The sequence below is a fragment of the Mustela putorius genome, unplaced genomic scaffold, assembly GCF_011764305.1.
Source record: "Mustela putorius furo isolate JIRA1106 unplaced genomic scaffold, ASM1176430v1.1 tig00000145_pilon_pilon_pilon, whole genome shotgun sequence".
NCBI classification, from domain to species: domain Eukaryota; kingdom Metazoa; phylum Chordata; class Mammalia; order Carnivora; family Mustelidae; genus Mustela; species Mustela putorius.
In genome coordinates, this window is record NW_025421294.1 from 14,136,596 (window position 1) to 14,159,559 (window position 22,964).

The 22,964-nt window shown below is 39.8% G+C and overlaps 1 protein-coding gene across 1 annotated transcript in view; it reads left to right on the forward strand.

Annotated features, from left to right (window-relative positions):
• Positions 1 to 16,115: 16,115 nt before the first annotated feature.
• The window catches only part of CDC20B (cell division cycle 20B), a 44,592-nt gene continuing 37,743 nt past the window's right edge, over positions 16,116 to 22,964 (forward strand). The window contains exons 1-2 of the mRNA XM_004745037.3: positions 16,116 to 16,217; positions 16,483 to 16,545. Of these exons, the coding sequence (XP_004745094.1) occupies positions 16,155 to 16,217; positions 16,483 to 16,545 (126 nt within the window). The 5' untranslated portion in view covers positions 16,116 to 16,154. The remainder of the gene's footprint in view (positions 16,218 to 16,482; positions 16,546 to 22,964) is intronic.

Genomic DNA, 22,964 nt, shown 5'->3' on the forward strand with positions numbered 1-22,964 from the left:
TAAAATGGGATAAATTTGGTAAGCATTCTGCTAAATGAAGGAAGCCAGCCACAGAAGACCATAAGTCTATTTTTAGGAAATGTCCAGAATTGGCATAGACACAGAAAATAGATTAGTGGTTGCCTAGGGCTGGGGAAGGAGGGAATGGGGAAACTATTAAAGGGTCAGGAATTTCTTTTGGGTTCATCAAAATGGTCTAAAATTGACTCTGGTGATGCCTGCATGATTCTGTGAATATTCTAAAAACCACTGTTATGTACTCTTTTATTTATTTGACAGAGATCACAAGTAGGCTGAGAGACAGGCAGAGAGAGGAGGAAGCAGGCTTCCTGCTGAGCAGAGAGTCTGATGTGGGGCTGGATCCCAGGACCCTGGAATCATGACCCCAGCTGAAAGCACAGGCTTTAACCCACTGAGCCACCCAGGTGCCCCTGTTATGTACACTTTAAAAGGGTGAATTTTCTGTATGTGAATTACATCTCAATAAAGCCATTAAAACAAACAAACAAACAAACAAACAAAAAACAACACCCTAGTGCCTATGAAGAAAGCAACCAGAAAACCTTAGCACCTACATTTCAGTTAAAATATTAAGAGTGGTTTTGGAGTCACCCTCTGGGTCTAAATCCTAGCTCAACCACTTAACTAGCTGTGGGATCCAGCATGTTATTTAACCTCTGCATGACTCAGTTTCCTATCTGGAAAATGGGAGATCCTGGCAGGGCCTCCTTCACTCAGAAGTGGCTGCCCATAGGATTTTGCATAATTGAATGTTAAGGGGAACAAGTACAGTGATCACATTAGAGTTCAATAAATGTTAGCTATTATTTGTAGAGAACTCTAACACTTTTAAAGTACTCTTACAAACTTTTTCTCGATTGATAACACAAGTACTCGGGAAATTTACATTCCTTCTGCCTCAGTAAAATTTGAGCGTTTGTTTTTGGCACTGGGAACTCTTGATGTCTGTCACACTCTCTTGCCCCTCCTTTATTCCACAATGCCCAGGATGGATTCCTATTTCATTCTTGCTTTTACCTAATTTCTGCTAAGGTGTCAAGAAATAACGCTGAATAATGTGACCCAGCCAAGGAAACTTTTGTATTAAAAGAGAAATCTTAAAATCAAAGGAACTTGAGAATCTAAAGAAAAGGCAACTCTCCAATTGTATCCTTATGTATAATTATGTATCATTAGGGAGCCAGCCTGACCTGCCCACTCTATACTGGGATCTGATTTTTGTGATCTAATGAACAGCCTGTGATTTAATCTATGAATTTTGTCTATTTTAAAATTGGCCAAGGGGTGCCTGACTGGCTAAGTCAGTACATCTCAGGACTGTGAGTTAGAGTCCCATGTTGGGTGTAGATATTACTTAACAATAAAATCTTAAAAAAAAAAAAAAGGCTGAAAAGTCTTCAGGGGCTCTTGGGTGGCTCAGTCAGGTAAGCTTCTGACTTTGGCTCAGGTCATGGTCTCGGGGGCCTGTGATTAAGTCCTGTGTTGGGCTCCATGCTTAGTGGGGAGTCTTCTTTTCACTCAACCTCTGACCCTCCCCACTGCTCGTGCTCTCTGTTTCTCTCTCAAATAAATAAGATCTTTAAAAAAAAAAGTCTTAAAAATATAAAAATTCTCTCATATATACAATTTCTACTTCTTTTCTTTAGATTTGTTAGGCCTCATACTAATAAACTAAGATTCTAAAATTTCCTTTGAGAATTTTATTACAAAATGAAGCATCTTATTTTTTTTTATTACAAAAGCAATGACTGTAAACAAAAAAAAGTAACACCCATGTTCCTCCTGCTTTGATGGCAACTTCCATTTTTGCATATATATATACAAATTATTTTACAATTTTTATTTCTGAAAAATTTTTTTAAAGATTTTATTTATTTATTCAACAGACAGAGATCACAAGCAGGCAGAGAGGCAGGCAGAGAGACAGAGGAGGAAGCAGGCTCCCTGCTGAGCAGAGATCCCGTTGCAGGGCTCCATCCCAGGACCCCTGGATCATGATCCAAGCCAAAGGCAGAGGCTTCAACCCATTGAGCCACCTACGCACCCATATTTCTGAAATATTTTTTTAAAAAGTAAACTCTATACCCATTGTAGGGCTCAAACTCATAACCTGGACATTAAGAATCAATCACATGTTCTAAGAACCATATAATTCTCTCAATAGATGCAGAAAAGTCATTTGACAAAGTACAACATGTATTCATGATTTAAAAAAAAACAAAACAAAAACCTCCCAATTAAATAGGCTACAAATAAAATACCCACAGTTAATACCATCCTCAATGGGGGAAAACTGAGAGCTTTTCCTTTACAGTCAGGAGCAAGACAAGGATGTCTGTTCTCACCACTGCTAGAAGTCCTAGCCTCAGCAGATGACATGATACTCTATACAGAAAATGCAAAAGACCACCAAAAAATTGCTGGAACTGATCTATGGATTCAGTAAAGTCACAGGATAAAAATTAACATACCAAAATTTGTTGCATTTCTGCACATCAATAATGTGGCAGCAGAAAGAGAAATGAAGGACTCAATCCCATTTACAACTGCACCCAAAACAGTAAGATACCTAAGCATAAGCCTTACACAAAGAGGAAAAAGCTCTGCATTCTGTATTGTAGAAGACACAAAGAAATGGACAAATGTTCCATGCTAATGGATTGGAAAAACAAATATTGTTAAAATGTCCATACTACCCAAAACCATCTACACATTTAATGCAATCCTTATCAAAATACCAACAGTATTTTTCACAGAGCTAGAACAAACAATCCTAAAACGTGTATGGAACCACCAAACACAGAAGTAAATTCAAAATGGATTGAAGACCTAAATGTGAGACAAGAAATAATCAAAATCCTAGAGGAGAATAAAGGTAGTAACCTCTTTGACATAATGATAACAACTTATCAGTTAGGTCTTCTGAGGAAAGGAAAACAAAAGCAAAAAGAAACTGTAGGGACTTCCAGATAAAAAGCTTCTGCACAGCAAAGGAAACAACAAAACTAAAAGGCAGACTTTGGAATGGGAGAAGATATTTGCAAATGACATCTCAGATAAATGGTTAGTATCCAAAATATATAAGGCACCTATAAAACTGAACCACTAAAAATAATCCAGTTAAAAAATGGGACAGAAGACATTCTTCCAAAGATGATATCCAGATGGCTAACAGACACATGAAAAGATGCTCAACATCACCCATCATCAGGGAAATGCAAATTAAAACTACAAGGAGATATCACCTCACACCAATCAGAATGGCTAAAGTTAACAGCACAGGAAAAACAGATATTGGAGAGGATGTGGAGAGAGGGGAAACTTCTTACACTATTGGTGGGAATGCAACTGGTGCAGCCACTTTGGAGAACAGTATGGAGGGTCCTCAAAAAGTTAAAAAGAGAACTACGCTAGGGCCCAGCAATTGCACTATTGGGTATTTACCCAGAGGATAAAAAATAAAATAGTGATTTGAAGGGATACATGCACCCAGATGTTCATAGTAGTGTTATCAACAATAGCCATACTATAGAAAGAGTCCAAATGTCCATTGACTGATGACAGACATATACATCATGGAATGGAATATTACTCAGCCATCAAGAAGAATGAAATCTTGCCATTTGCAACGATGTGGACGGAGCTAAGTGAAATAAGGCAGTCAGAGAAAGATACCATATGGTCTCCCTCATATTTGGAATTTAAGAAACAAAATGGATGAAAATGGGGAAGAAAAGAGAGGCAAACCAACAAACAGACTGTTAACAATAGAGAAACTGAGAGTGGCTGGTGGGGAGGTGGGTATGAAGGATGGGCTAACTGGTTTTTAAGGAGGGGATTTGTTGGGGTGAGCCCTGGGTATTGTACGTAAGTGATGGATCACTAAATTCTACACCTGACACTAATATTATACTGTATATTAACTAACTAGAATTTAAATAAAAACTTGAAAAAAAATATTATGGTGAAATACAACAACAACAGCAAAAATCACATGTTCTACTGACTGAGCCAGCCAGGTGCCCCATATTTCTGAAATACTTCAATGACTCCATTTCATTATGTAGAGGTAGAAGGATTTATGTAACCAATACTCTGTGGCTGGATATTAACAAGTATGCATGGAATCATGAACATTCTACAGTTATTTCAAAAATAAACAAAATGCTAGGAAATTAGGGGAAGTAAGAGATTTCTTCCAATCTTTAGCCTCTGGGGCCTTTATGATGGTGGTACAGTTTGGAGTTTTATAATCAAAGATAAATATTGAAACCTGAGGATTCAGAGGAGGAGTAAACAAAGCATTGAGAAATAAGAATTGAAATTATTTAACCCTAGGTAGAAAACATTTACAGAGGACTACATACTTATTTATATAGAAAGAATATCCCATAGCCCCTTGCATTTTCATTATGCTACATTCACAGTCTACCAGTATTAGAATCATTGTTGTGTATGTCTGCACTTCTAGCCTGAGAGTACCAGAGGCATGATTTCCTTTCACTCTCTATTTACCCTGTAGTGTGTGCTTTTCGAAGAGTAAATGTCTGTTGAATGGGAGTTGAGCACCATTATGATATCTCAAAGGAAGAGAGAGTGTAGATACTTCTGTCTTGCCCACAGCCACTTTCCTAATTTCCATAAACTTCTAAAGAAATTACCAGCCATACATCTCTGTAAACATCACTGATTTGCTACTGTGTGCTCCTCACTTCCATGAAGAAGAAGAGCTTTGCCCCACTGCCTTACTCTAGTAAATCAGGCCCTTGCATATGAAATTACTGAAATGTAAATACAGTCGTGTTGAAATTCTGACCCACTTGCTAATTTGAACTGTATGAAATGTTAACCAAATGCTTCTGTATTTACACAGGTATGTTTGCCTACTGGATAAGCATCAGTTGGAAGTGTTTCATTTAAGTGTGATGATCTGACCGTCTTATGGTGCAGCAGAAGGGCACATTCTCCTGAAGAGTTTTACAGTTTAGGTTTTCGGGGCACTTTTGGACTAAGTATCTGAGCATAAAGCTGGGGAATTTCTATAGAAAAATTCAGAGCGGTAGCAGCCACAGCTGATGGTCAATCCACATATGTATTCAAATTACATGATCTCAAACTGGCAGTTGTCAAATTTTGCTAGGTTCTTGAGCAATAAGGTAACTGTAAATTTTCAGGTTGTTTGAATCACAATTTATCATATTTGATGATAAAATAATTTAAGTGGCTTTTGCCATACTAAACTAGGTCTGATTCTTGTGAGGGTTGGTTGGGGTTTGTTAACAGGAAACCAATTTTTTTTTTTTTTAAAGATTTTGTTTGAGAGACTGAGACAGAGATAGGCAAGAGAGGAAGAAACAGTCTCCCCCATCCCAGAACCTAGCATCATGACCTGAGCCCAAGGTAGATGCTTAACCGACTGAGCCACTGAGCCACTCAGGTGCCCCCCCACAAATATTCTTAATGAGATCTTCTTTCTTCTTCTGGTGGCAGGTAACAAAACAAAGTCTCTTATATAGTCAAGTCTCTGATTAATAAAGACAAACATCATATCTTATCTCCTTATATATTATCCTCCCCCCTAAAGCAGAAAAACAAGTTCATAAACTATTTCCCAGCAAAATTGAGTATGTTGGAATTATGGTCCATTAAATACTCTTTTAAAATACCTTCTTTCTTTATTCCCCTGCCAAGGTTTGTATAAAAGTGCTTATAATGAATTTGAAGTGAGTGTGGCTAAATACAGCTAGCATTCAAGAAGTTATAGCTATTAGTTTTTTGTAAAAAACAAAAAACAAAAAACAAAACCCCAGTATCTTAACATAAAAATTCACAAAGTAATGAGCCCAGTGACAATAGACAATAATTTTGATCTCAAAAAGAAGGGGCAACAATCAAAATGAAAGAAAAACAGCAATTAGGACTATGAAAGGCATCAGAATAACCAAAATGCATGCTATATTGTATTTAAGTCTAATAATATAGTCTTATAGCTCCTGAATAAATTCCATACTGAACAGCGCTAATTACTCTTCCTTGTTCACAGCGCCACCTTCAGGAGAAAGAAGTTTCCTTAATTTAGTCCAAATGCATTCTTACTGGATTGAGCTAAATCAAGCACCTAAAGATGGGGCATACTATAGAAAATGTATGCTTTAGTTTAATCGGTTATCATAAGAATGTCTACTCTGATGCTTTCTACCTGGCTGTGTTCAATGCAGAAGACCACTCTGTGAGCTTTTAAATTTTGATGTGGGAAATTTAAAAAAATGGATTAGAAATGAATGCATATGATCTCTAATTCATTTTCTTTTGGAACATCATACTTAGATCATAATACATCAGTCATGCAGTTCTTACATTATCACCAAGAGACTTAACAGTTCCCTTGTTATTTTGTTCCTTTAACCAGTTTCAGAAGGAAATACTCTATATTGCATAAAAACTAGAACTAAGCATTTACTTCTAGTACTTAAAATGGTACTCACTCCATGAATACTTGGTTGAAGAAGCTGAAGTAGGTCAGATTAACAACCTGAGACAGGATAATGGGGAAAGCTCCTAGAGCTACTAGAACTGTCTAGGGCTAACTAATATGGTAGCCACTAGCTACTGGGGACTTGAAACGCAGATGTGGATACTAGGAATTGAGATGTGCTATAAGTGTAGAATATACAAAGCATTTTGAAGACAATACCAAAAAAAATCAAATTTCTCATTTTTATATAGATTTCATGTAGAAATGTTTTGTATATGTTAGGTTAAATGAAATATTTAATCTCACCTACTTATTTTTACTTTTTAAAATATGTCTACCAGGGGTGCCTGGGGCAGCTCAGTTATTGTCTGCCTTTGGCTCAGGTCATGATCCCAAGGCCCCACATTGGGCTCTCTGCTCAGTGGGAAGCATGCTTCTCCTTCTCCCACTGCCTCTGCTTGTATTGCCCCTCTCACTGTCTCTGTCTCTGTCAAATAAATAAATATAATCTTAAAAAAATAAAATAAATTATGTCTATACCAGAAAGTTTAAAATTATATATATAGCTTGCATTATATTCCTATTGGGCTATGCTTTCTAGGGCATACAAATTAGTGTGGCAGCAGCGCCCATGACAGATTTACTAAGCACATACCATGTGCCTGGCTCATACTAGGGGTTGATAAACCTTCCAGGAAAAGTTCCAAGATCACTTGTGTTTTTACCTGGAAACTAAAGCCGGGAGATCAAATAATTGCCCCAGATATCAGAGCTAGTAAATGAAAGAGGGGATAGTCAAACCAAGTTTGTATAGACTCCATACAAAAAAAAAAAAGAGCCCATGTTCTTAATATCTACACTCTACTACCTCCTGGAATCATCTTTACTTGAAATAATAGAAATCAGAGCAGTGCAGAGAAAGGAGAGATTTGAATTCAGGCTTTCAGTTCTGTAGCAGGGGAAAGTGAGGATAAGAGAAGTTAAATCACTCCAAGATTTCTTGTAGTAGAATCACATATAGTTTACTACCTGTTTTGGGGTGAGGTGAATCATGATAAATCCTAATTGTTAAAAAAACAAAGCAAAACAAAAAACAGGATTCTAGGAGAGCAAATAATTTAGTGGTGGGATATGGCCTGAAAAGTTAAATAAAAGAAGTAATGTTTCAATTAAAATCTGGAATAAGAACAGAAATTAACTAGATCAAGGAGGAGCAATAGGAAGACTAAAAGACAGTTGATCCTTGAAAAACATGGTTTAAACTATATGCATTCACTTATACACAATTTTTTTCTATAAAATCAGTACAGTAACATAAATGTATTCTCCTTATGATTTTCTTAACATTTTCTCTTCCTTGCTTACTTTATTATAAGAATATATCCTATCACTCTTACAGCATACAAAATATGTATTAATCAACTGTTTATGTTATCAGTAAGGCTTCTGGTCAATAGTAATCTACTAGTAGTTGAGTTTTGGGGGGATCAAAGTAATACAAAGATTTTTGACCATTTTGGAGGCTGGCACCCTTAAGCCCTGCATTGCTCAAGGGTTAACTATATACACAGATCTCAAGGTGAAGAAGTATGGCTTCTTTAAAGAAAAGTCTTTACAAAAAGAATCCAAAGAGGCAGCTGGTTCCAGGTTAAGACTGGTGAGAAGGGCAGAGGCTAGATCATCTGGGGAATTTTAGGCCTTATGAAGGTTCCAAAAGCAAAACTTCTGGCTCCAAAGTCTATGAACTTTTCACAACTCTATGCCAAAGAGGAGCAAAAAGACAAGATGAAAAACATTTTGTGTCATTCTGACTTTAAAGACTTTATAAAATTAACAACAACAACAAAAAAATCAAACTGGATTAGGAGCAGAAACTCCAAGATGGGTCTCCCATATTCCTGCATGTTTGTTAAATATACTAAGGATCCAAAGTCTGGACGACTTTTTATCTAGTCTATCAGAACTGATTTGCACAAGCAGATTTGAGGGATGAGCTAACCTGTCCATCTGGGAAAAAAGGACAGGTTTGCTTCTGCTTTCTATAAAAGCAGTGGATTCCCCAAGCTAAGCGTTCCTCTCCTCTTACGCAATTCATGGTGGGGCCAGCCAACGGGCCCTCTGCATTGCCCCTCTGGGATTTGGAGGCATGACGAATTGATGTAAATATGATGCTCTTGCTGTTTGCCACGTTGTGAGTAATAAAGTTCTTTTTCTCTGACCCAGCAGTCTTGTGTCTTCTACCAGCATCTATGAACCAACAAGAGACTAACTAACTTCCTAGATGGTAAATAGGATAAAATCAAACTCTAGACCTAAAAGGTTGTATTTAAATTACCAGTGGCCCCTGGAAAGTTTGAAAAAAGAAGGTATAAGAACAAGCAATCTTAAGAAGGAACAAGTACTGATTTTAAAAAAAGATTTTTAAAAATTTGAGAGTAAGCGAGCGAGCGAGAGAGACAGAGAGAGAGAGAGAGAGAGAGATAGCAGGAGCAGGTGGAAAGAGGGAGGGAGAAATAGGCTTCTTGCTGAGCAGGGAGCCCCATGCAGGGCCTGATCCCAGGACCCTGGGATCATGAGCTGAGCCTAAGGCAGACGCTTAACCAACTGAGCCACCCAGGCGCCCCCTGATTTTTAAATTAGTCAACTTTTTGCATAGGTTTATCTAAACTGCCCCCTCCACAACACTTGACTCTTTGGCTTTATAAAAAGAAGCCCTGGTTTTAGGGCTTAAGGCCCCAAACTGCTGTTGGTGGTATTCTGCTTCCTTTCGTGTTAATCTCTAGAGAGTTAACTTCTCATGTACAGGTGGGAATGGTTTCCAGGGGCTTCAGGATGGCTGTGATCAGACAGTGAAAGAGTGAATGGCTCTGATATCAGGCAGAGTTTCCCAGTTGGGGGGGTACAAAGTGGAGGTCACTTTGGTGGGTAATTTGTGAACTTTATGATACAGAGGAGAGAAATATGTTAGCATTCCCTCAGGCTACTCTCTCCTCATTTTGCAGTCAGACTTTTTATGGTAAGGAGTAACCTGACCAAAATCACAGGGTAAGTGAACGGCAGAGTGGAATTCCACAGCTCTTTGTTCACGTCTCCAGAATCACCCACAAGTCATAGCGATTATGTGGTACTGACGTACAAGCTCACATCTAGGGGGATAAACAAGAATTCCATTCACTTACAATTGTAGATATGTAACTGTCCAGAGTAAGATCATTTTCATTTCAGGGGTAAGACTTTCTGGACTTAAGCTTAAGTCATGAATCAAGAAGTTGGTTGCTTGCGTCGCCGGAGTGGCTCAGTGCGTTAAGCCACTGCCTTCAGCTCAGGCCATGATCTCAGGGTCCTGGGTGGGATTGAGTCCTGTATTGGGCTCAGCAGGGAGCCTGCTTTTCTCTCTGCCTCTGCCTGCCTCTCTCTGCCTCCTGGTGAGCTCTCTCTCTGACAAATAAATAAAATCTTCAAAAAAAAAAAAATTGTTGCTTGGTGAGCACAAAATTGGAACACATTTAAATATATATTCTCTAGTGACATAACCCTCAAACTAGAGTGGACATATGGATTCCCCTTGATTTAGTGTATTACTATTTAGAGAATGGGATTGGAGTTTAGAATTTGTTCACTTATATTTCTTGACCACCTGCTAGGTGTCAGACACCTACTGTGTGTAGGCCCTGGACCTAAGGATACTAGCCTCTGGACAAGTGCTTTATAGAGACATATTTATTATCTGAATACTCTTTTAAATTAGCCATTTAAGTGTTATTACTTCATCTCAAAGGAAATAATTTATACTTTCAGGGGTCTTATATTATCTCTCTTGATCCTCATCATGAATCAGTATAGAGGATACTAATTACCATACTTTACAGAAAGGAGCCTGAGACTTAAAGGGATGAACTAACACGCTTCAAGGCACACAATTAGCAAGTGGCAGGCCTAGGAAGACCCAGATCTACCTTACTCCATGCACCTTCACTTTCCACTTCACCCTTTTACTCATAATTTTCTTACACTTGGGTTTATCACCTTCTAAGCATAGCCACATTAAGGCCTTTATTTTCGGACTCTATAATCCTCATTCCATGATTGGGGGGGAAGGGCCTAATCTCATCTACAAATCAATTCAGCAAACAGACATTGAATATGAACTATGTATAAAGCTTAACTATGCGTAAAGCACTGAGACATTCTCTGGAGGACACAGAGATGAAAAAGACAAGATCCTTGTATTCCTGGAGCTTCCAATATACTGCACACAAATATAGAAGCTGGAATTCAGCTGAGTAAAGATACAAAATCCTATGGGAACACAAGGGAGAGAAAAAACAAGAATTCAGGAGATTTGAGAAGGGTTTTGGAACAAGGAACTGAAATTTCAAGGATAAGATTGTTAGAAGATAGGAAAAAAAAGTCCTCAAGAGTAAGGTAGCCTGGGGGCAGGGATGATGCCTTAGGGGCTCAGTTGTTTTAGCATGAGACCCTTACTGGGTGTAGAGATTCCTTAAAAGCAAACAATAAAAAGCGAGGTAGCCTGAAAGCAGGAGAGTGCTGGCCTTCATCTACACTGTGGGGAACAGAAGATACTGGCAGAAGAAGATACTGGTATTGTGGCAGGTGATGCAAGAAAGGCTGAAGTTAAACTGAAGAGGGCTTGTATGTGACCTAGAAGGTTTGGGACTAAATTCTGTGTAGGAAAGATTCTTGCAGGGATTTGAGCAGGGCAGAAATGCAATTAGCTAAAGATAATGCGTAATAGCTTTTTACAGCTTTATCACTGGATTTTCACTGCTTTACAGAGTGCATGGAACTTGCACTGTGCAAATAAACATGTTAAAGGAATGGACTCAGTTGATATGGAATTATCGATTAGGTTACTGTAATAGATCAAGAAGAGGCAGATGCAATCAGTGCTGAAGTGAAAATGACTGCCTTTGATATCTGGGTTTGGGCTTATGGGGAGGGGAAGTGTTAAAGAAGGCTGACTTTAATTCTGTTCCACCGGGAAGGTGGGGGATATTGGGAACAGGCTGGTTGAAGGGGGGAAAACATGGTTTAGGGAGAAGAGGAATAAGGAAAATCTCAATTCTGTTTTGGATTATGTTGTGCTTCAAGTGCTGGTAAGAGATCTAGTAAAAGGATTTGCACGCATTCACGAGCCTTTATTTCTTGAGGCGGCACCATGTTCATATGCTTGACTTCATCCCTGGTTTTATACAGATTTGTACTGAAATCAGGTTGATATTTTCCTTTCATCCCATAAAATTGTGGGGGTAAATACCTTAGCAGCCTATGCGAGAGCTACCCTAAGCAGCAACAGAAGGGGGAAATGCATTAAAGCAGCTGGGTAGTTGGAGGTGAAGTGATCTTCTGATTTCATGCTTTAAGCTGGGCAAATTTTATTTTATTTTTTATTTTTTTAAAAGATTTTATTTATTTATTTGACACAAAAATCACAAGTAGACGGAGAGGCAGGCAGAGAGAGAGAGAGAGAGAGAGAGAGAGAGGGAAGCAGGCTCTCCACTGAGCAGAGAGCCCCATGCGGGACTCAATCCTAGGACCCTGAGATCATGACCTGAGCCGAAGGCAGTGGCTCAACCCACTGAGCCACCCAGGCGCCCAAGCTGGGCAAATTTTACTCTTCACCTTAGGTAAAAATAGATGGAGGAATATATTTTAAAGATACACATTTTAAAGGACAGACCCTGTATTTAGAAACGAGGTAGTAACGGAAAAATATGCATGTACCTAAAGTAATAAGTCAATGTAACCAGAGGTGAGGTGGTATTTATTCTTCTGATTGAGGCTTTTACTCACTAAAACCTTCACAAGTTGTCTTTCGAGCCCTGCTGGTATTATAAGGGAGTCATTCCTTCCTTCCCAAGCGGTATTTTGAGCTATATATATTGGGGGGTGGTGGTGGTGGGGAGACATGCTCAGACGGATTATCAGTCCAGAACACGATGCTCTCCTTCCCTTCCTTTCCCCAAACTTCATGGCCAACGTCCGACTCTCCCACCGCACCCGGTCTTCCCCCTGTCCCACGTGACTGGAGCTGTATTGATCCCGCCAGGAGTGGCGCTCTCCCCCAAGTCCTGCCTGGCCCGCACGTGCCCTAGGGGCGGTTGCAGAGCCCAGCAACGGTCCCTTTTGTCCAGTAGGCGGGCGCCGGAGCGGGTCTGGCCCGCGCGGGAGGTGGGGCGCGAGTCGGGGGCGGGCTGGAGCGCGCCAGGTGGGGGCGCGAGCCCACCCGGAGAAGCCGCGATGCTAGGGGGCGTGAAAACCGACAGTTGGAGTTGGGGATGGGGAAGCTCTCCGGTTTGCAACTGAATGCGGTGAAGCAGAAAAAGCAAGTTGCAAAACGATTAAGTGTAGTGAGATCGCATTTACGTTGGAAGGTTCACAGCGCCCAAATCTCATTTACATACATTTCTGTATGTAAATGCATTGGAAATGGTCTGATAGCAGCTCTGGGGGAAAGGAGTAAGCTGGGAGGGTGGATGAAGGGAGCTGACTTTGTACATTGTGTATTTTTGAGATATGTAACATTATTATTTGGAAAATGTGATCATGTAATTGAAAAAATATCTGCATTTGGGAAGCTTTGGATATCTTCTTGCTTCCCATCGGTAGGGAACTGCTCAGACTCTCAAAGCACCCGCAAGATAGGAGTCCAGAAAAGTGTTTTCACGTTAGCCTCTTCTCCCTTCTCCCTGCCTCATCTCTTTTCCTCCTCAACTTCTTATTCCAAATCCTTTGAATTGACCTTGGCCTTCGCAGAGGAATCTTCTTCACAGCCCCGTTCTTATCACAGATCTGCAAAACGTACTCACAAAGAGCAAACGTCTTGAAGATGGTACATTACAGACACATAAACCGATGAATTAGGCATTACTCCTAAACTGTATTTGATAAAAATTAAGATAAAATGTTTACAGGATATTTCTATTTTGTCCTAAAAACTTATGCTGTACTAATTTCTATTCATTCTATCATTTCTATTCATATGACCACATATTGCTTCTCATTCCTAAGTTTTACTTTGACATAATTTGACTTAGAAAAATGTTACCAAAATGGTACAAATAATTCCTTCATGTCCTTCACATAGCTTCCTGATATGTTAACATTTAATACAACTAGAGCACAATGATTATAAGTACGAAATAAGCATTACTACTCCTATGTTAACTAATCTACAAATGTTACTCAAATTTCTGCAATCATCCAACAAATGCCTGTTTCCCCACTTTGGTCCAGGTTTCAGTCCAGGATCTTATAATGCATGTGTCATGTTTAGATAGATACTTCTGATCTGTAATATTTTTTTTTTCATGATGACACTTTTGAAGAGTACTACTGGCCATTTATTTTGTGAATATTCTTTCATTTGGTTTGTTTAGCATTTTCTCATTGTTAAATGCACGTTATTGTTAATTAATTTGGCAAGGATGTCACGGAAGTTATGTTGTGCCCTTCCCAATGTGTCCTATCAGGAGGCACAGGATGTCAATGTGTCATTAATGGTGAGGTTAACTTATTACTTAGTTGAGGTGGAGGCTGCCAGATTTGTCCAATGAAAAGTTGTAATTTTCCTTTTCGAATTGGATCACAGGAGGCAACCCCCTCATCATATGTACACCAGTTTTACTATTCATGGTTCTCAACCGCCACAGTTAGTACTGTGGTGTTTGCCAATGGTGATTTTTCTATTTCCATCACTCCTGTTAAATTTTAATATGAATATTTAAATGCACAATAACTTCTTAAAGGAAAATACTTGGCTTTTACTTTTCTGTTTTAACCTAGGGGGAAAAAGCATTTGGAGGCTGTGTGATATGTTGTGGAACTAGCAGCTAAAATGGAATTTATAAATTGCATTACAGATAAAATGAATTTTAAAAGAGTATTTCACTATTTTTAGTACTTGTAAGGAGATGGATTCTAAAATCATAGTTTACTTGGGTTTACAAGATCATAAATTGGCTTTTATTACTCCTGTGTTTATGCCCATTCTCATAAGTGGTACACGTAAAATGATACTTAGCAGTAGAACAAAAAGTCTCCCATATTATTTCCAATATGCTGCTAATTTTAGCTGGCATTTGCAAAACTGTTCTTTAAATTAACAATACATTTGACTCTCAGCCAATATTTCACTTTATTTAGCCTCAATGTTTGCTGAAAGGATTTACTGGAAGTTGAATAGACTATAAGGAAGGTAAAATTCTTGTGGGTGAACTTACAGATCTTTCAGTCCATGGGTTATTTGACTACCAAGCATTTTGATAAATCTCATCTGATTGTTACCCTGTGCAGCACTTTCCCTAACCTTTATCATTGCAGACGGAAAACTGGTTCAAGATTGGGTCTCAGCCTTGATGTCAATTTTCCTTGCTTTCCGTAAGAAGGAAACAAGAGAGTGAATTTATTTATTTATTTTTAAATCATTGACCCTTTTGAGTATCTGATGTCTTTGAATCCTTTCCAGGAAAATGCCCAGACCCACAGGTTGCATTAAAGGGAAAGGAATCCAGTGTCAAATGGGAGAAGGCAGGGAGGAGGTTACTGGAAGGGAGAAGCTGGTTGCCAGTCTGTCAGAGGTTCCCCAGTTTCCCCTCCTGCCATATGGCACAGCCAGCCTCCCTTGGCAGCTTAGGTGGGGCTGCTGAGGCTGCACAGCCCATCTGGCTCCTTGTCATTTCCCTCGAAACCCCTCCCTAAACCCCCCAAATCATCCTCTCCTTCCTGATTTAGCCCCCAGTCTGCTCAGCTTTCCTGCTGGCTCTGCAATCCTCCTGAGGTGCTCCCTGTCGCCAGCCTTCACCTATGCCTTCATCTCGCTCACCAACCTCGTTAGGGAAGAGAGCTGAGAAGCACAAGTGAGAGAACCTGGCCCCTTCCAAATGGCAACAGCAGAGACCTTATTGAACCAATGTGATGGCTCCCCTTTCTCATGAGCACAGAAATCTTGCCACGTTTTCCTGCCTCTTTGAAAAATGGAGCGAGAGCTGATAAACACGTTGGGGGAACACGTCTAAGATCAGTGGTTTACACAAACGGTGAATATTATTACCAATGCAGAGGAGGCCCCGTTATAACGAACCTTTTTTTCCCCCACCTTGAAAATGGAAAGAACGTGAACTCACAGAACCCGCTTCTTCGCCCGCCAACCCTCTCCTCTCCTGCTGGTGTGACGGCCCTGGGCGCCTGGCCCAGATCAGGCCCGCCACCGCTCGCGGCAAAGCTTGGCGCTTCTGTGCGCGCGTCTGCGGACAAAGAGCAGGCGGCGGCGGCGCGGGGCGGCCAGCCCGGAGGTGGAGGCGGGCAACGCCGCGCGCCGGGGGAATCCCTTCCGCATTTTTACGTCACCGCAGCGCTGGCCAATGAGAAGCGGGACGGGGGGGGATTCCCGCTCCGGCTACCGCCCAGCCGGCTTTTTAAACGGTACTCTGGGGAATGCCGTCTAGGAGCAGTGGGAGGAATGGGGGAAATGAAAATTAAGGGTGAAAAATGATGGTCCCTGGGGGGAGGAGGGGGTGGTGAGACTCTAGATGTTTGACGATTAGGCGTCAAGACCGACTTAGAGCTGGGGGGGGGGGGGACCAGAGCCGATCGGGCGGGGGAAGCCAAACTCTAGGTAGGGGGAAGTTCTGCGGAGATGGAGTGGAAACTGGAGCGCACCGCCCCGCGGAGGGTCCGGACAGAAGAAGAGATGCTGTGGGTGAGTGATGTCTTTTTATTTCCCAGGGACTTCTCGTCGAAGGCACTGTTTATAATACCTATTTAGGACCAAGATGTAGCATAAAACTCTAAACCCTGATCCTGCATTTTGCGATCTGTAGTTTAGTTGTATACCGGAGCTGCTTGCTTGCAAAAGAAAAAAGTAAATGCAGCCGGACAAGCTGAGGATGTATAAACATCCCACGCCTAGCATTATGATTTTTAAAAATAATTTTTCTCTCTATATGTTGTCTGTATTTTCGAAGGAAAATGTCATGCGGGTGTTTGCCAAAGACCTGAAAGAGAAGAGAAATCCACGTTCTTCCAAAGTGAGTATCTAGGGCTTGCTCTAGTTCTTTTAATTCTGATCTTGAACAAAATAACTTTTCCTAAAGAAGATATTTGTTGGAAGTACGGCGTGGTCTGCAGATATGAAAATTTTAAAAAATCAATGTCCTAAGATATCACTAACTACAGAGTCTAATTATACACTCCCCTGCCCCCTATTTCTGTAAGATGTTGAAGATCCCTGGAAGTGGTAATCATTTGTATACCGCTGGTGCTTTCTAGTTTTTGCCTTAACAGGAAAGCATGAATGTATCAGGTAGGCAGTGCATTGCTAGCTGTCTGTTAATTTTAACAGTTGCTTGTTGCACTTGCCATTGTTGCAGTTAAGCTTGCCTCCCAAAAAGGGGGAAATGGTGCCATCTTGTGGATAACCGGAGAAGTGGCCTAATTGATGGTCTGTCCTTCCCTTAGCAATTTAAAGTTGATCCAATATAGTACTTTTTCTCCTTGAAAGTCTGAAGCCAAAGGCCTGTAACTTCTCTTGTAATCAGCGTAAAAATAAAACAAGTCCATGTGAGTTTTTCTTCTTTTCCCCACATAAACAGCCCTCATATGCTTTATTTATTTTTAAAAAATATTTTATTTATTTGACAGATCACAAGTAGGCAGAGAGGAAGGCAGAGGGGAAACAGGCTCCCCTCTGAGCAGAGAGCCCGATGTGGGGCTCGATCCCAGGGCCTTGGGATCATGACCTGAGCCGAAGGCAGAGGCTTTAACCCACTGAGCCACCCAGGCACCCCCTCATAAGCTTTAAATCTCTCACTATCACCATTCACCTTGCCTTCTCTCTACCCCAAATTGTTCTTATTCCTTTAGACTTTCCTCATAGATTCTAGTTTCAAACCCATCAACCTTTTTAACAGATTTTTCTTATAATTTAAAAATTTCAGTATTTCAGTGGTGTTACAATAAATCAAACACAAAATGGCTCTTTAAGAATGCAATGACTAATGTTATTTATAGTGGGAGATGATGAACGACAGTTTTAAGTCCTTACATTCCCTAAATACTTTAATATTGATTTTTCCCCTTCTAAAACAGCTGCAGTTTTGTTTTTTTGCCCAGCTTATGTATTGCCAGGACTCCTACTAAATATTTTCCTGCTTAATACAGACAACTGGTCTTTAGGTCGTTAAATAGAAATAATTGGAAAAGCTATAGTTAAGTATAACTTGGTTATTTCACATGTACCATAGTTTGATATCCAAACATTTACTTGAGAATAACTAAATGCAAGTATTCTGAGAGTTTTCCTTTTTAAGTTTTTATGATTTAAAAATAATGTTTTTATATTTTATAACTGTTTTGGAGGAACAAGTTTTGTTTATAAATTTTCTTTTATGGGACTCTTAAGATTACCATTGTGCCAGTGTTTCACGTTGCAAATTAGCTTCAGTGATGTCATGGGCTATGACAAGCAGGAGTGACCTGAGTCAGGTAGGCAGTGTGTTGTTAGCTGGCTGCTTTGGGTCAGTACGGCAGCCACAACTACCCTGCCACTTGCTTCTGGATAAATTCTTCTCGTTAACAAGCTGTACTAGTTACCTGTGTGTGATGGGTTGGCAGTGTATTGTTAGCTGGTTGAATATATGAATGGCATCAGCTAACATGCAACTGCTCTCTTATTGCATATACAATGGACATCAGCATATAATTAATTCTGTAATTAGTGTATGTGTATGCGTGTATGTGTATACTTTTTGCTATGAACCAGGACACTAGTTACCATAATACTCATAATTGCTATTCCGTTACTCAATAATAATACAGTAGAAAGCTTTATAAATAATGAAGAAATCAATACAATTAATTCTTTAAAAATTTCCCAGGTAAGGGGCTCCTGGGTGGCTCAGTTGGTTGGGCAACTGCCTTCGGCTCAGGTCACGGTCCCGGAGTCCCGGGATGGAGTCCCGCATCAGGCTCCCAGCTCCATGGGGAGTCTGCTTCTCCCTCTGACCTTCTCACTTCTCATGATCTCTCTCACTGTCTCTCTCTCAACTAAATAAATAAAAATCTTTAAAAAAAATTTCCCAGGTAATATTTTTGGAGGTCTGGGTACACAGTATGAAAGTACTTGTGATGTGGTGTATATATTTTTAATATAAGACTTAGAATACAATGACAGTTTGAAATGGAAAGCCTAAAATGTTTTCCCAAGTTTTCAACTGAATCTTTAGAATTCTCTCTACATAATCGGTTTCTTTCTTTTTTTTTTTCTTTTTAAAGATTTTGTTTATTTAACAGACAGAGATCACAAGTAGGCAGAGAGGCAGGCAGAGAGAGAGAGAGAGAGGAGGAAGCAGGCTCCCCACTGAGCAGAGAACTGGATGCGGGCTCAATCCTGCGACCCTGGGATCGTGACCCGAGCCAAAGGCAGAGGCTTTAACACACTGAGGCACGCAGGTGCCCCGATAATCAGTTTCTTAATACGACCTCAGAGCAGGTCTTTAAAACCATGTGTATATACCAGCTGAATGGAGAATTGGGGTAACTTTCAAGATGAGTCAGTCAACTCCAACATTTTCACTTGAAGTACCAAGAAAATTGGAAGTTTTGGGGTGGGGATGGAGTTTAATAGTTGTAGGATTTGCTTCAGTTATTCACTTCATCTTCTGTGAAGTCACAGACTCATAAAATATTTGGAGTAGTACATGAAATTTAGCTTGTGAAGCGGGAAGAATTGACTGTATAATATGCTTTTAAATATTTTCTGATTCCTTTGGGGGCCCATGCAACTGGCTCATGCAACAATGTCAAGTATGTGCTGGGTCCCAGACAGTGACATATGTGTCCTCATGTGGACATATGCAGCAAGTTCATGGAACTGACTTAGGTGGTCTGGTCAATTATTCATATTCTAAGTGAGATGTAAGAAATATATTACAGGGGCGCCTGGGTGGCTCAGTGGGCTAAAGCCTCTACTTTCAGCTCAGGTCATGATCCCAGGGTCCTGGGATCGAGCCCCGCATCTGGCTCTCTGCTCAGCGGGGAGCCTGCTTCCTCCTCTCTCTCTGCCTACTTGTGATCTCTGTCAAATAAGTAAATAAAATATTAAAAAAAAAGACCTATATTACAATCTACTCTACTGGATTATAAATTACAATTATAATTACAATTTTAATTCTTATTTTAAGTTTAAACATGTAAATCATGGGAGATAGATGCCTATAATTGGATTCTTTATGCATTTTGCTACTTTCACATCTATTCTCTTTTCATTGTTGCCCATTATCATTTTAGTTTCAGCATTTTTAAAGGATCCTTTCTACATAAATATTATTTTCATTTTCTTTTTTCTTAAAAGGTTAAATTTCAGTGTGTTCTTTTTTATGGAAAGTCTTTGACCTGTTGATAAAAATAAAACCAACTAAATAAAGAAGGCTTGGCCTTTGTGTTTTAATTTTTTTTAACTAAAGAACAAGACATAAAATGCCAACATTCATACTCAATGATCAATACATATTTAAAGCTGTTCTTCCATTCCATATTATTGAGATGATGAGAAAGAAGGGAAAGACTGGAACACAATAAAGAGAAATTAAGGAGATCCGTGGGTAAGGAGGAGAATGACTATGTAAATTCAAAAGAAGAATGTTTTCATAGGAATACGAGGGAAAGAGAGGGATCCATACTTGGGACATCAAAGCTACTCTTCATTCCACCCAAGTGTTAGCAGTTCAGCAAAGGGGAGGAAGAGAAGAGTGGGGAACAGTATGGGGTGTTAGTTTCTAGGCATGACGGTTATTAGAATTTTATTATTCTGTGGGAAAGATGAAATCCAGGTAAGGAATAAACACGGATATAGTGTCCACATATTGTCTCCACCTAAATATACCATTTTTCTTTCAAAGGAACACCACAAAGGACATAATATTTTGTATAGGGATCACGCAAGACTTTTTACCTTGTTCAAGGTAGTCTTCTGAAACAGTAAACGTGTTGAAACACACAAAAAAACAGGTTTTTTTTTTTCCTTCTGAGGCCTTGTTTACATTTTTTTTTTACTGTAGTATTTTCCTACTTGAGGTTACCTAAAGAAGATCCAATGAAGTCATTAGATTTTACTGTCATTAGCATATTGTTAAAAGCTTTTCATATTTCAGTAACTGTATTTCCACATATTCATATAGCCTACATAAATAGTACATAATAAAAATAAACAATATATAATAAGTTTTTGCTCTAGATACATCTCTTAGGAGATCCTTATGATAACCTAACAAGTCTGATTTTTAAGAATTTTGGTGTCCTAGAGCCCACTGATAGTGGGTTGTGAGAAATGATTGTTAAATTTTCAGAAATTTGGCATGCTAGTTATTAAGCCATTGGTAGATGGAAGTTGGCCACGTGGGAGCATTTAAACCATGGAAACTGGCAAGTGCTGCAAATTGGGACCCCTCTTCCAGAGATGTGATGGTTGTCAGCCACTGGGTATATGCTATCTATTCCATAATTACTAGGAACTGTATATAGCTACCTCTATACATACTATGGATATTAATTAGTAAGTATTTTAAAAAATGAAGTCTGACTTTCAGGATACATCTCAGGAAAATTCATATTTATTCCAGTCTCCAACACCATGGCTATATGTGCCATGAGATGAAGACTGGGAGTTAGAATGAAGTACTCCTTCCCACCTTCCCAATAAGCCAAACTTCAAGCCTATGCATTATCACAATTAAATGCATTTGATTTTGTCCCTTTGTCATAATGGCCACTGAATACCCTTGATGGGGTGCCAGCTGTTTTCTGTTATACTCCTCAATTTAGATAGGAGTCTGTGTCTCAGGCTTTTTGATGCCAAGACAGGGAAGATCTGCTCAGTTCACGAAAGCTACATTTTCCCCCTCTGTATGTGTGTACCTGGTGGAATTCACATAAGACATTGGAGTTATGGGTAGCAGGACATCAGCAAATAGCTCCACACCCTCTTTTAGCACAGACAGCCTCATCGTTACGGAACCTTGAATGGACACCCACTTGACACACTTTCAAATCCCCACCTGCCTTTTCTGCATACCCAAAGGACAAGGGGAGAGAATCAAGCATTGACTATAGTAGATACCGTAGGTTGAATAAAGCAACCAGGATTGGAGATCTGTAACTGAAAACCCACTTTATATGGCTTTGGAGAACAAGTGACTTTGGGCAGGATGGACATCTCAACTGCATTCACCAGGATAGTTCTGGTTGGTCCCCAGGGCAGCATTATTAGCGTCGGACAGTGGGGAGTCTACACAGCCTGCATAGGGCTAGCGTATACACTTCTACTCATACCCTAACATGAGCACACAAAACACTGAAGCAGCCCTGTGGCACTTGTCCCAGGGCAAGAGTGTTCTGGGAGCAACACTTGGAGAGTTTGCCCTGAACAAAATTTTGCTAAGAGGCTCAGAATTCAAACTGCTTCTACACTCTTGGGGGCAAAATCGCAAAAGACAGATAGGCTTATTTGAGGGCTTCTATTTCTTCAAAAACAATTCAGATCAGTACTGATTCCATTCCTGATCACTGAAGACACCTTGTTAAGCATGGCCCTTGACTGGTGAAGCTGGAAGGAACTCTTTGTTCAGTCTGACCTCAACTTATGACTGAGCAAATCTAAAAGTAGTCTAGTGACTTGCCCAAGATCATATGACTGGTGAAGGGGACAAGCAGGTCTGCTGACATACTAACCTGCCATTCTTGAATCTATCCTTGTAAATCTTCTTGACCTCTAATAGAAACTGTACCCCCAATTGTGGGTGTTTGGACATATACTTTGAAGCAGAAGGTGATCCAAGAAATAAATTTTTGGTTTCTCCAAGAACTTTAAACACTTGTACAGAACTATATACTGAGGTGGCATTACTGACTTCATCATAAAAAACCCTCTTCACTTTCATTAATCAGGTCAGAATTTGGGAGCCATGACTATTGAGATTGGGTCTTCCTTCTTAGCCAAATATTACATGATTGCCTTTCCCTTTTTTTCTTCTGCCCTAGTCTTCCTATTGAATTCATGAAATGAATATCTACCTAGATATGAAATGAATATCTAGTCTTCACCAACTTGGTAGGTTGCTCTGTTAGTCAATAATTATAAGACTGACAACATAAAAGTTAATGACTTTGGGAGACGAAGCATTTTGTGGCTCTATCAAAGGGTTCGGTGACTGCTGATGTTTAAGGCTGTTGTGACTGCAAACCTCCTTTGTTTACATTCAGACCTTTAAAGATTCAGAGTTGAGTCTTACTGTTTCAGCTGTCAGAATGATGTGGCATGGAATTCTTTCCAAATGGCTGATCTAGTCTGAATATATGAGCAACCAAAATTATTATACCAAGAATTGAGCTAAATCATCAAATACTGTCTTTTTCTTACACTTAGGATTTTCATTCAGAAATAAAGCCTGCA